General features: G+C 35.9%; 1 protein-coding gene and 1 long non-coding RNA gene across 7 annotated transcripts; one reads left to right on the top strand and one right to left on the bottom strand.

The window, feature by feature from the left end:
• The first annotated feature begins 2,299 nt into the window (after positions 1-2,299).
• LOC111387764 lies at positions 2,300-9,497 on the top strand. 6 transcript variants are annotated; one of them, XR_002701455.1, is made up of 8 exons: positions 2,300-2,723; positions 2,923-2,987; positions 3,574-3,609; positions 3,697-3,904; positions 4,851-5,958; positions 6,045-6,791; positions 7,107-7,135; positions 9,238-9,497. It is a non-coding gene; the product is annotated as an uncharacterized LOC111387764 (long non-coding RNA). The 6 variants fall into 6 exon arrangements; XR_002701458.1 differs by lacking the exon at positions 9,238-9,497 and having other exon boundaries at positions 2,303-2,723; positions 6,045-6,100; positions 6,639-6,791; positions 7,107-7,388; XR_002701454.1 differs by lacking the exon at positions 9,238-9,497 and having other exon boundaries at positions 7,107-7,388.
• A 1,051-nt stretch (positions 9,498-10,548) lies between these two features.
• LOC111387767 (transcription factor MYB114-like) lies at positions 10,549-11,585 on the bottom strand. The gene is made up of 3 exons (XM_023012355.1): positions 11,354-11,585; positions 11,146-11,275; positions 10,549-11,038 (listed from the first exon to the last, which is right to left on the bottom strand). Exons 1-3 carry the CDS (start codon positions 11,496-11,498, stop codon positions 10,738-10,740), a joined length of 576 nt encoding a protein of 191 aa, XP_022868123.1. The 5' UTR covers positions 11,499-11,585; the 3' UTR covers positions 10,549-10,737.
• Between the last annotated feature and the right edge of the window lie 243 nt (positions 11,586-11,828).

Genomic DNA, 11,828 nt, shown 5'->3' with positions numbered 1-11,828 from the left:
GTTCTCTGTGCTGGCTCATATGGCCTCGGGAACGAGATACAGGGACTTCACGAGCTGGGTAAGATTCTTGGGGCATTTGGGCGCCCTAGTGACCTTGGGCTTGCATGAAGAATTCATACATCGCCATATTCTGAGCTGCGATTCTTCATGCATCGCCACATTCTGAGCTGCGATCTCTCTCATGCCATAGCTATTTGGGCCATTCCTTCAGTGAGCATGACCGTTCTTTCACCTCGGCGACGCTGGTGATGGGATCTTTGGTGAGTGACATTGTTTCAGAGCACCTCTTCTTCAGAGGCGTCCATCCTGTAGTTTTCGTCCTCACTGCTGGAACTCATCTTATCTACTCCTTTTTCAAGGGTGATGAGAATCTGGGTTGTAATTCGACTTTGTTCTTTTTTCAAGAACGTCCCCTTTTCAGGGTAAGTCAATGGTTTTCCGGTGGCTTTTCCAGTGAAGAATGTAGAACTTTGGATGAGATGTTTCCCACAAACGGCGCCAATCTGTTGACCTCACGAATTGTACCTCCTACGTGGCCAACCGATAGCTGCTTTACGTGATCCACCCTGCGTGTAATCAACACACGGTCAGATGCACACGGTCGGAACCAGTTGGAGTGGTGGCGGTCGCATACACTCCGACGGTCAAATTAGTATTCGATGATCGGAACAGTGTCCGGGTTGTGCAAGTGAACGGGGAGGAGATTATATATATTTTCTTGTTATGGAGAGCTAAGTTGCAAGAGTTTCATTACCATTGTCTCTTGTCAAGCCTTGGGTATTTATAGGTGAGGAGAATCGTTGGATGTGGGACACGTATATGCATCTGACGGCGTGTGGTGTCTGCTCATAGCCGTCAACCAGCCGCATCTATAGAGTGGGCGGGTAATAACTTCTCCTGAATTGAGTTGACATAAAGTTAATACGTCACATCAACTAGACCCATGGAGACGTCAAATCAATTGGGCCTTGGGGGCAGAGAGGATCTTGACGTAGATTCTCTTTCTGAAAGTGGCGGCGCATTGCGCTTCGGCGTCAAGGACGCTTCGGAATATCAGAATCACTTCGGGATGGAGGTGGATACCTTGTACTACCACTTTCGAAGTGGTTCAGATATTTCGAAGCGTCCTTCAGAAGTGGTTCAGATAGGGACGTAATATATATTACAGTTATTATCGATTGATCGATGTATTGTAACTGCTGCACCTACCTTGGAATAAAAAAGCAGTGTTGCACAAACTAGCAGTTAAATTAGCACACTTTAATTTTGATTAGTTGCTCAATTGTTACGTATTATATTGAATCAAGCTATAAAAAATTCACACAAAATAAATAAATAAATAAAATCGATATTGTTTAGCCTAATTCAATTCCTCTTCTGGTTAATTTTTATTATTCGTTCAGTTGTTACGCTGTGTTTTCCTAAGAATTTGACCAAATAAAACCATGCACCCATTCTTATTTATTGCACTTGAACAAGTGACATTGGTAAAGTTATTCAATTTGAATAAAAGTGATATCAATGGGAACAACTAAATACGGATCATTAGCCAATTTACCTTATCCCATTTGATCGAGAATTGTTATTCCGACAACTGAGGTCAATAGTTCAAGAATTGACACTTCATTTCCTTCCATTGCCCCACTCGATACCATGTTTTGCAATATCATATTATCGAACCATATTTAATATTTTTTTAATTATTTTTTCAAAAACTCTTTTTATTTTATTGCAACCGCCCTGCCAAAAAAATCACAAGACATTTCAGTGAGACTTATCATGTGTATCCGGATAGAACTCAGCCGATTCAATTACATTCTGGTAATATTTCTCTAGGATGCATTAATTATGCTTGTAATCATTTAAATTTTCAGTAATTATGTCAATGATTACTGAAATTTTTTTCTCGCGATAATATTTTCTCAAATTTACATCTGTTACATTTATGATCACTCGGTCAAAATTTAACATTAAACCTTATATGGCACTATTAATTCAGTGTTACAATCATTTTTTTCTACAGTCTTGTCTACAATATTAATTCTTGGTGCTCTTCATTATGCACAATCAGTTGAAGATTTTATGGATGAGTTGCAAAAAATCTTGCTTTTTGAAGCTCCTTTTGATATTTGGTCAGACGAAGAGATCATCCCCCTTGGTTATATAATAATCTTGAAGATGATTTATAGACTGAGTTAATTTTACGTGATCAATTTAGATACTAATTCATAAGAAAGACTGCCCTCCTTGGACGAATTTGGATATATGTTGTTACGTTTTCGTTTTTCTCTTTTGTGGGTGTTGAAGTGGTGGTAACAGTTCAAAGTCAGCTGTTTCAAGTGGTTGTAGAGCTGGTACCGCCCAAAAGTGTGGTATCTGACATCATGCCATTGTACTCTAGAGTATTGATCCTGGGTATCCGTGGCTAGGAATGTGTTAGGAGTAGATTTTATTCATTCTGTTCGGAAATTAGTTGTGATGTAGGAACTGTCCAATATTGTGTAGTTTTTTCCTATATATCTATATGTTGAGATGGGTTTGGGGTGTGTGCATGTGTGGAGGTGAAGGAGCTGGTGATCTGCAAGCTTAAAACATTAATTATCTAAGTTCCTTTGACGATTTATCCTATCATATCTTGTCGTAGCTTACATCATTTGCTTGCACCCTGGCAAAGCATCGGAATTCTTCAACTCTGGAAGCCAAAGATGTACAGCTTCATCTAGGTTTGTGCTTCAGGGCTTCTTTATATAGCATCTTAACCTTGCAAATAGAAACAGAGCAATTCACCGCTGAAGTTTAGGATTCTGATCAATGTTATATAATCTGTTAACATTCTCGATCCTATTCTTTTGATATTACGCTTTGTTATTATATCAATACATATGGTCTGTTTCATTGGGCTAATGGAAGGAACTTTTGCAGAGAAAAACTGGAAATTGACCATTCCAGGGTACTCTAGCGAAGATGGCAAACAGGCCCCAGAGCATGTAAGCATTGTTCTCTATTCAAAAATTTTACTTAATGCAGCATGGACAAGGTGTTTGTTATAGCAATAAAATTAGGTCTCCCTATGTTCAACTCCTGCCAATCCATGAAGTATGTCACTCTTGGATAAGGTCTGGAAGCATTTACCCAATATCTTGCATTTTCATACGTTTATGAAGTATATTAAGATATTGCTTTTATATTCTATAACCCTTTCAACTTAATTTAGATGCCCATATTTGAAGTACTCTGTTACTTGGATATGATCAGGAAGCATTTACCCATTTTTTGGATTGGTAATACATTTATGAAGTATATCAAGAATATTAATTTTCTGTAATGTAACTTAATTTGATTCCCATCTTAAACAGTTTAAAATATGTTTGAAGTCATTTTAAAGAAATAAATAAAAAGTTTAAACATTAGTTTTTTACTTTCCAGACTTGCTTCCAGTGACCCAGTGATATAGTAGTTTGCAGTAATAAATTTTCGAGAAATTTAAATGACACCAGATGCAAAATATGTCTCGGTACTTGGATCAGCTGTTTTACGCGCTTATATTGATGTTGAATTTGGAATATCTTGCAGTCAGCAAGTGAAGTCCACAAAAAGCGTTTGGATGTGGTGAGATATATTTTTAACACAGAAATTTGTCTTGTAGTGTTCCCTTGAGGAATATATGATCCAATCATTTATAAAATTCTTACCCAGATACGTACGTCAATGGAGCCTGTTCCGTCTCAGACAAATGCAAATAATGCTAAGCTGATGGGCAGACAGGCGCCTGGCAACCCAGCTGGTCCAAGCCACATGATAAGACCTTCTCCAAGTTCGGAGCAGTTAGCTTCACAGTCTAATGTGCCCCAAATGCTGCAGCCCACAAACAGGTTTTGATGGCCGTCATTCAGTCTCATGCCAAGTAAGAACAGGTTCTTAATAAGATATCAATTATGTCGTAATAAACTTAATGCTTTGATGCATGAATATATTTTTTCATTTTCTTATGGACATCGCCAATGTACGATGGCTCATAATGGTTGGTAATTTAAAGCTGCTAGGCTTCCTTATCTTAAATGTTGTTCTGATTTTTAGCTGCATTCTGTCTTACATTTCCCTTTTACCAGTCAGATGCTCTCTGTCATTGTGAGTGTGCCATGCACACAAAATGAAAAAGAAGAAAGATTCCTGTGTCTCTTTTCTTTTTTCCTCCCCCCTTGCGTTTCTTTCTATTCTTTAAGCTAGGACAAGTGGGTGCCCATTATTTTCTCCCGTCTCCTGTATGTACTTATTTTACTCTCTTTTCTTCTCTGGTTCTTTTCTTAATTAAACAATCATCTGTATTTTAGTCATCAAATCTGTCTAAGAACTTCATATCTTACTTCTCTCTCATAATTTAGTATTATGAGTGACCTATATGGTTTGTTTATATAAATTTTAATTATGCCATGTGTAGTGTAATGTAGCCTTGCATTTTTACTAAATTATAAAGTCACTTTAGCCATCTACACGAAATAAATTTGCCATTGTACTACAACCTAAAGTTCTGTATGGAGTCACAAATGGTATACAATCAAATTTTTAGCATAAATATTTGCACCCTCGTTATTTTCACAGTATAAAAATTGTCATCCAAGACAGTCCTTACTAGTTTGGCCATGAAATCCTTATCAATCTTCATCTGATTTTATCCATTTTTACTACATTTCCATGGTGGCCTGTTGTATATTTTGGCTGAAGATTCTGAGAAAACCTTGTATATCACCCTTAAACCGTGAATCTCCAAATATTTTGTCTAGCATGTACCTTATAGCGTAATCAATTTTCTTTCAAGCTTTAGAAATCTAACCAACTTATTCCGGTGACAGGTTAAATGGAGAATATTGTAGCTGTTCACTGGTTTGAAGGCCTGCTATTATTCAGTTGGCCCAGATAATCACTTCAAGAAAGGTTTTATGGAAATACTGTAACATGCACATCCTTCTCGGATGAATAAGTTGGGAGTTTTTCTAGATGTTTTTTTACATTGAAATCTAAATCTACCAGAATTAAGTATTTTGAACCTCTCGTGAATGGTTTTGATTTTCAATGGGATTTTTGGATCCCACCCTCGTATGTTTTATTTTCTGATAATTATTCAGCGAGTTTCTATGCATTTGAGATATCAACACTGCAGTGTGCAGGGAAGTTCATTATATAGAGTTTTTGAAGCCAATTTTTGAAACATGGCTTTGACAATGAGGCCTGTGTGTGCTAGCTTAGAGGCATAAATAGGATTGGTTCATGTGGACCTTGGGTCTTTTCAGCTGAGTCCAGCCCATGCCTTGGCCCTGATCTCCATACTCTTCTAGTATTTTTTATATGCTGTATGCAACTTAATTGCCAACAGTGCACAGGAAAATTTGTTATCAGTTTATGAATCCAGTTTTTGAAACGTTGCAGTACTGTTGTCCCTGCATTCTTTTTGAACTTCTACTGGTACGTCCGGCCTGAATCAGATATTATGAGTTTTGTGTACTGTTGGGCTGGTATCTTGGCCATGGTACTATTATGGATATAAAAATAATAGTCAAAATTGGATTCCATTAATTGTTACCCATATCGAAAATAAGATTGACTAATGATTTCTAAAGAACTGGGGTTACATCTCTTTTCCAATTTCATTGAAGAGTTCTTATGTCTCATATCATTTGAGACCCCAACAAATCAAGAACTTCAATGGCTGGAGAGGGTGAGATTATTTCTTTCCGAGAAAAATGTTTCCCCGGGTATTAAGTCGCAATTGCATCGTGCACAATCTCTGGAATAGATGTTATTGAGTGGTATAAAGTTGAGGACTTTAATTTTGTCACACTTGGCAAAACCACTCCAATCAATACTTCCGGTTTGGAGGTTCTGCAACATCTCACATTCTGATGTAGCCGATATGCAACAGAAATCCTAGACTCTGGGAGAACAATCCTTCCTGCGTATGATGTGAGTGAATCACCATTGGAAGCCGTGACAATTTATTTTATGAATAGGAATTTCTTCCATATTGATAACATCAAGTTCATTTTCAGGTTAGTTGTTGGAAATTATGGTTAAGGTGCTTGAAGCATGTACGCGAGCTATAAAGGTTTGTTTTATTTATTGATCTATATTTAGAACTATTACACAGAGGCTTTTCTTCTTGTTTTGTCAGTACAGGATGTATGAATTAATGTTGTTAAAATCCTTCAGTTACCACAGGACAGATTTTCTTTCTTTTAATTGGGGTTTCAGGGGTGATGGGTGGAGGGGGAATAAGCTGGTCCAGATTTATGTGTGACTGCCTTGAATACAGGTGAATGCTTATGACAACATTCGCGTGGCTGATTTTTTATATTGGTCCAAGTACTTGTTGACTCCTGTAGCTGCTATTCTTCATGATCATGCTCGGACTCTTAGAGATCAAGAAAGGAAAATGGACGAGGAGCTCATGTCTATCGATTGTATTAACCATACAGATGATATTGCATGTAGAAACGAGATTAACATGATTGCCAATAAAGAGCATAGAATCATAATTTTATATCTACATTAAGATGTTGCTGATCTTTCTACTGAAATACTAAGCTAGGATAAGATTATAAGTTATGAGCATTCTGAAGTTACGCCTCCCAAAATGGATGCAGGAGTTGAAATGTGCAGACTCCATTTGTTGATTCTCAGATATGTAGGCCAATACCACCCTTGATGAATGGAGGTGATACTGTAAATGAACTTGTTTACAAGGGTCTTGCATGCTGTGTTCTCGGTATCGTGATGCATATCCAGGGATATTGGAGGTATTTATTTTAAAACAAGCTTTTGGTATGTACTTATGTTTTGGGCTGCTGAACATTTAATTTAGTGTGTGGGTTTATTTGTTTAGAAATGTTATGTGGTTTCAACTTGCTGCCATAAAACTGAGCTTGAACTGCCTCGATTTTAGTGAACCATTTCTAGTTTATGGTTACACACTACTGGTGGCTTGCAAATTCTTTTAGATGCTTTCTCCTTTGGTGTTTCTCTCTTTTTTGTGTTTATTTTATTTTTAGCTTCTATCTTCAATATTTTTCTGGGAATAATGCTTCCTTTGTTGTTGTAAATGATATTGACAGATAAACTCTGGCTGCGGTAAAGCTTTAAAGTAAGTTTACTTGCTTCATCTTTCTGAAATGGTATTGTTCGAAATGCTGAAATCAGGTTTTGGAAAGCTCTTTGTTCTTCTGCTTAAGCTCTATATATTTGAAAATGCTCAACACTGTTATAGAGTTTTGAAAGGTTCCTTGAGTTCTGAAGTGATAAAAAATATAAGTTGCAATATCTAATAATGTAATCAGTAATAACGTAATGCTTAACAAACCTGCAGATAGTGTAATGAGAGGAATAATAATAAAACTCAATGTGATTTAGAACTATGATTGCAATTAATTAATTAGTTTTTTTCTTTTCTTTTTGTTTTATTTCAATCGGAGGGTAAAATCGTCATTTTATTGAAAAAATGGATGAAAAGGACCTTTTGCGCAATGAAAGGTGAAATGTAGGGGTAAAAATGCTAAAAATGAAAGGTATGGACGTTTTGCACAATAATATTGAAAGGTAGGGACCTTTTCTGCTAATTATGCTAAAAAATAAAAGGTAGGGACGTTTTGCACAATAATTTTGAAAGGTAGGGGACCTTTTGTGCTAATTACCTTTTTGATTTAACGGAGCATTTTAACGGAGAGTTGACAGAAGGACGTTTTACACAAAAAAAGGGAAAGGTAAGGGTGTAATCCGTCAAAAAATGAAAGGTAAGGACGTTTTCCACAAAAACATTGAAAGGTAGGGATGTTTTGTGCTAATTACCCTTTATTTTAAAACAAGCTTTTGGTATGTACTTATGTTTTGGGCTGCTGAACATTTAATTTAGTGTGTGGGTTTATTTGTTTAGAAATGTTATGTGGTTTCAACTTGCTGCCATAAAACTGAGCTTGAACTGCCTCGATTTTAGTGAACCATTTCTAGTTTATGGTTACACACTACTGGTGGCTTGCAAATTCTTTTAGATGCTTTCTCCTTTGGTGTTTCTCTCTTTTTTGTGTTTATTTTATTTTTAGCTTCTATCTTCAATATTTTTCTGGGAATAATGCTTCCTTTGTTGTTGTAAATGATATTGACAGATAAACTCTGGCTGCGGTAAAGCTTTAAAGTAAGTTTACTTGCTTCATCTTTCTGAAATGGTATTGTTCGAAATGCTGAAATCAGGTTTTGGAAAGCTCTTTGTTCTTCTGCTTAAGCTCTATATATTTGAAAATGCTCAACACTGTTATAGAGTTTTGAAAGGTTCCTTGAGTTCTGAAGTGGTAAAAAATATAAGTTGCAATATCTAATAATGTAATCAGTAATAACGTAATGCTTAACAAACCTGCAGATAGTGTAATGAGAGGAATAATAATAAAACTCAATGTGGATGACGTCTAAGAAATAAGAGAAGAAGGGGCAAGAATGTCGAATTGTTCAGTTTATCATCTGAGACATGCGACCTGATGTTGGGTTAGTGTAGAAGAGGTGTAAGAGAAGTAAAGACGAGATTTCGGTTATGGTTTTTGTTTTACATATGGAATTTGTACATAGTGGATATTTTAGATATTTACTTGCAGAATTTTGGCAGTGGAGCTTATACTTGTGATTCTAATTTTACCATTTCATTGCCTTGCATGACATAAACCCTACTAATTGTCAAATTAATGCCTTCTAGAGCTGCCGAAAATTGTTAGAGATAATAGTTATGGATGACAAGGAAGATGGAATTTGATTGATGATTTTCATTGAACGCGTTCTTCTCTTTAAATAGAGATTCATAGGTAATCATTTCCTATTACAATGCTGATTTTCAGCAATTCTCTATAATTTAGGCTAGCTATAGAGGGAAAATACAACTATTTTCATATTGTTTCTACAATCATGCCGTACAATTGTGCAAATATCACGTCTTGATTGACAATGGATAATCACATCATCACCTGCAAGATGCATCAGACGACATATGCTCAACCTTCTGTCATTCTGAGCTACCTTTTTGGATGTCTTTTGAAAAGAACAAAGTCAATATGCAGAGAGCATTTTTATTCAGATTTCATGAGTACCAAGTTTGTTGTAAGAAAGATGCATCTATTTGAGATATCTAACATGCCGCTTATACTTGTGAGACTAATTTTACCTTGTATGATATAAAGAATACTAATTGTCAAACTAAATACCTTTCAGAGCTGCTGAAAATTATTATGGATAATCAAATCATCACCCAAAAGATGCATCAGACGTGGTTCCCCCGCCATTCTGAGCGTCCTTCGCCAATGTTGCTTAAAAAGACAGAGTCCCAATCTACACGGAGAGCATTTCTACGAAAATCGAATGAGTATCAGTTTTTTGTGTATATTTTTACTTCAAGAAAATTGACGTGTCACAGCATTTCCAATCTGGAGAAGAGAATATAGTTATAATCTTATTTATGTTTTCTCTTCCATTCCATGTTCAAATTCCCTGGTTTCAATGGTTACGTATGTAATCATTTTGTAATGTGATCTGGATATCCTTTGGGGAAGCGTAGCTATTTTAAGAAAATTATGGTGATATTTGCATTCAGAGTTAGCTAAATTTATTTGTTCATGGAAGGAGAATGCATGGTTATGAATGCCAAAGACTGCAAAGTACTGTAAATTTAAGCAGTGATTCAAGATTGATTCTTGCAGCAGTCCAACGAAAATTAAGTATTCTACATTCCAAGTTTTGAAATGAACCGAAAGGGAGGAAAAATTTCAAATGAAAATCAAAAATCAAAATTAATTATGCTTTTGATCATCCTTTTCAGCCAATGACTTTCATCGTAGATGTGCAGTCTTTTTGGCTATATAACTTGATATTTGAAATTCAAGGTAATGTGTAGAATTGGATTCTTGCTAAGTTATAATGGCGTTAATTTGCTTGTTTTCCGGCAAATCGAGGTTGCATATTTCCGTTAGAATGGCCTGAGGTGGCGGTGATGGCGGAAAGGGGATCGATGAAGAAGATTACTTGTTTTTTTATTTATTGTTTTTTATATTCATTTCCTTTTTAATATTGTTTTTTCCCTGAATTTTTCATTTTCTTTTTGTAATATTTTAATTAAGAACAATTTTTCCCTTTTCAATTTTTAAGGATGTTGGTCAAACGGGTTGACTAACGGAAAAATGGATACCATTTTCCGGGGCAAAAATATTGGGGATGGAATTGTAAATGAGCTCAAAAGTTGGGAACGTTTTCTGTCACTCAACTTTTTATTTAAGTTAAATAAATATTTGGTAAATTTCGTTTTGAAATGACATGTAATGTTGCTTTAAATGGATTTGATGCGTTTATGAATTTATACCTTTCTGTCAATTGCTATGGTAATAATTTTCTAGTTTTTGGACAAAACTAATTGGGATTAACAACCTATCGAGCTCTCTTTATAAAGAACTCGATGTGACATTGATCGGAGGCTTTCTAATTTATTATGGATTTTTCCTTGGATTTCGATAGGTTTATCGGATAACACTCTTCGCGCACAAACCAAAATGAAAGAGAGAGAGTTTATAGATTGCTTTGCTGTCCATAATTCAGCAAGAAGTAATTTACAAACTGGACTATGACATCCAAGCTAATTTGATGATCAAAGTATTTTTGCTATTTTACAAACTGACGACCTTCAAACTATGTTAAATATATCGTCAACTCCTTGAACACAAATTAATCAACTCCGCCAAATTCAACAAATTTGCCGACCCATTCTAATGTTGAAGGATTCTCATTGGAAAAATCAAAAAAATCATCCAAATCAAAGCTGATTTTTGAGTCCTCATCAGAACCAGTAACATTGAAGTTAGATGAGTTAATCTTTTCTCTCATTAGCTCTTCACTCGTAGAGTCTTCTTCTTTACTTGAAATCCCTTCATTTGACTTATCAATCTTCTTGCTCAAATGGGATTTCCAGTAATTCTTGATCTCATTGTCCATTCGACCTGGTAATCTTCCCGCAATCAACGACCATCTACAACCAACATCAGCAACGAAAAACTAAGTCTCGCTCAGTCTCAATCTCAATAAATTTAAGATAAATCGATTGGATATTAACAAGATATCAAATGATAGCCAAACCTGTTTCCTAGAAGTTTGTGAAGCCTGAGAATCAAATCCTCCTCTTGGTCGGACATACTTCCTCTCTTGATGTTTGGTCTAAGATAATTCATCCATCTCAGCCTGCAACTCTTGCCACACCGATTCAGTCCTGCATATACACGTATGTATATTGAAAATTTTAATTGTTCAAGCTAATACATGTATACTGATGAATATATCATTTGACCTGTGGTGGTGGCAATGGCCTTCCACAGCTTTGGGCCGTGGATTTCGACGGCTTCCGCCAGTTTCCGATCCTCTTCTGGCGTCCATGCTCCCTTGTTGATTTCCTTCTTTGTTGGTCTCAAATTCTCAACTTTTGTCAGAGCCATGGACAATTTCCTGGCCTTAGTTCATGCACATATGCATTGCACGCCAGGGAATTGGTTTTATTTATATATTGGGCATAAACTAACTTTTGGAATAATGCTATTTGCAGTCACTCATTGTCGCAGTCGTCCTACATGGCATATATGTGGTTATTAGTGATTTGATATATGAAGTAAGAAAAATCATCACATTAATACATCAAATCACAAACCGTCATATTGAATATCACATAGGACGACAGTGAGCGACTATAAATAGTATTGCTCCTAAATTTTACAAGTATTTATTTTTTCAATAAAGTTGTTAGAGATAGGTGCATGTCCTTGTAATTG

The sequence above is a fragment of the Olea europaea genome, unplaced genomic scaffold (genome assembly GCF_002742605.1).
Source record: "Olea europaea var. sylvestris unplaced genomic scaffold, O_europaea_v1 scaffold424, whole genome shotgun sequence".
Taxonomy (NCBI): Eukaryota; Viridiplantae; Streptophyta; class Magnoliopsida; order Lamiales; family Oleaceae; genus Olea; species Olea europaea.
Note: the sequence above shows the minus strand (reverse complement) of the source record. Positions and strands in the feature narration are given on the sequence as shown.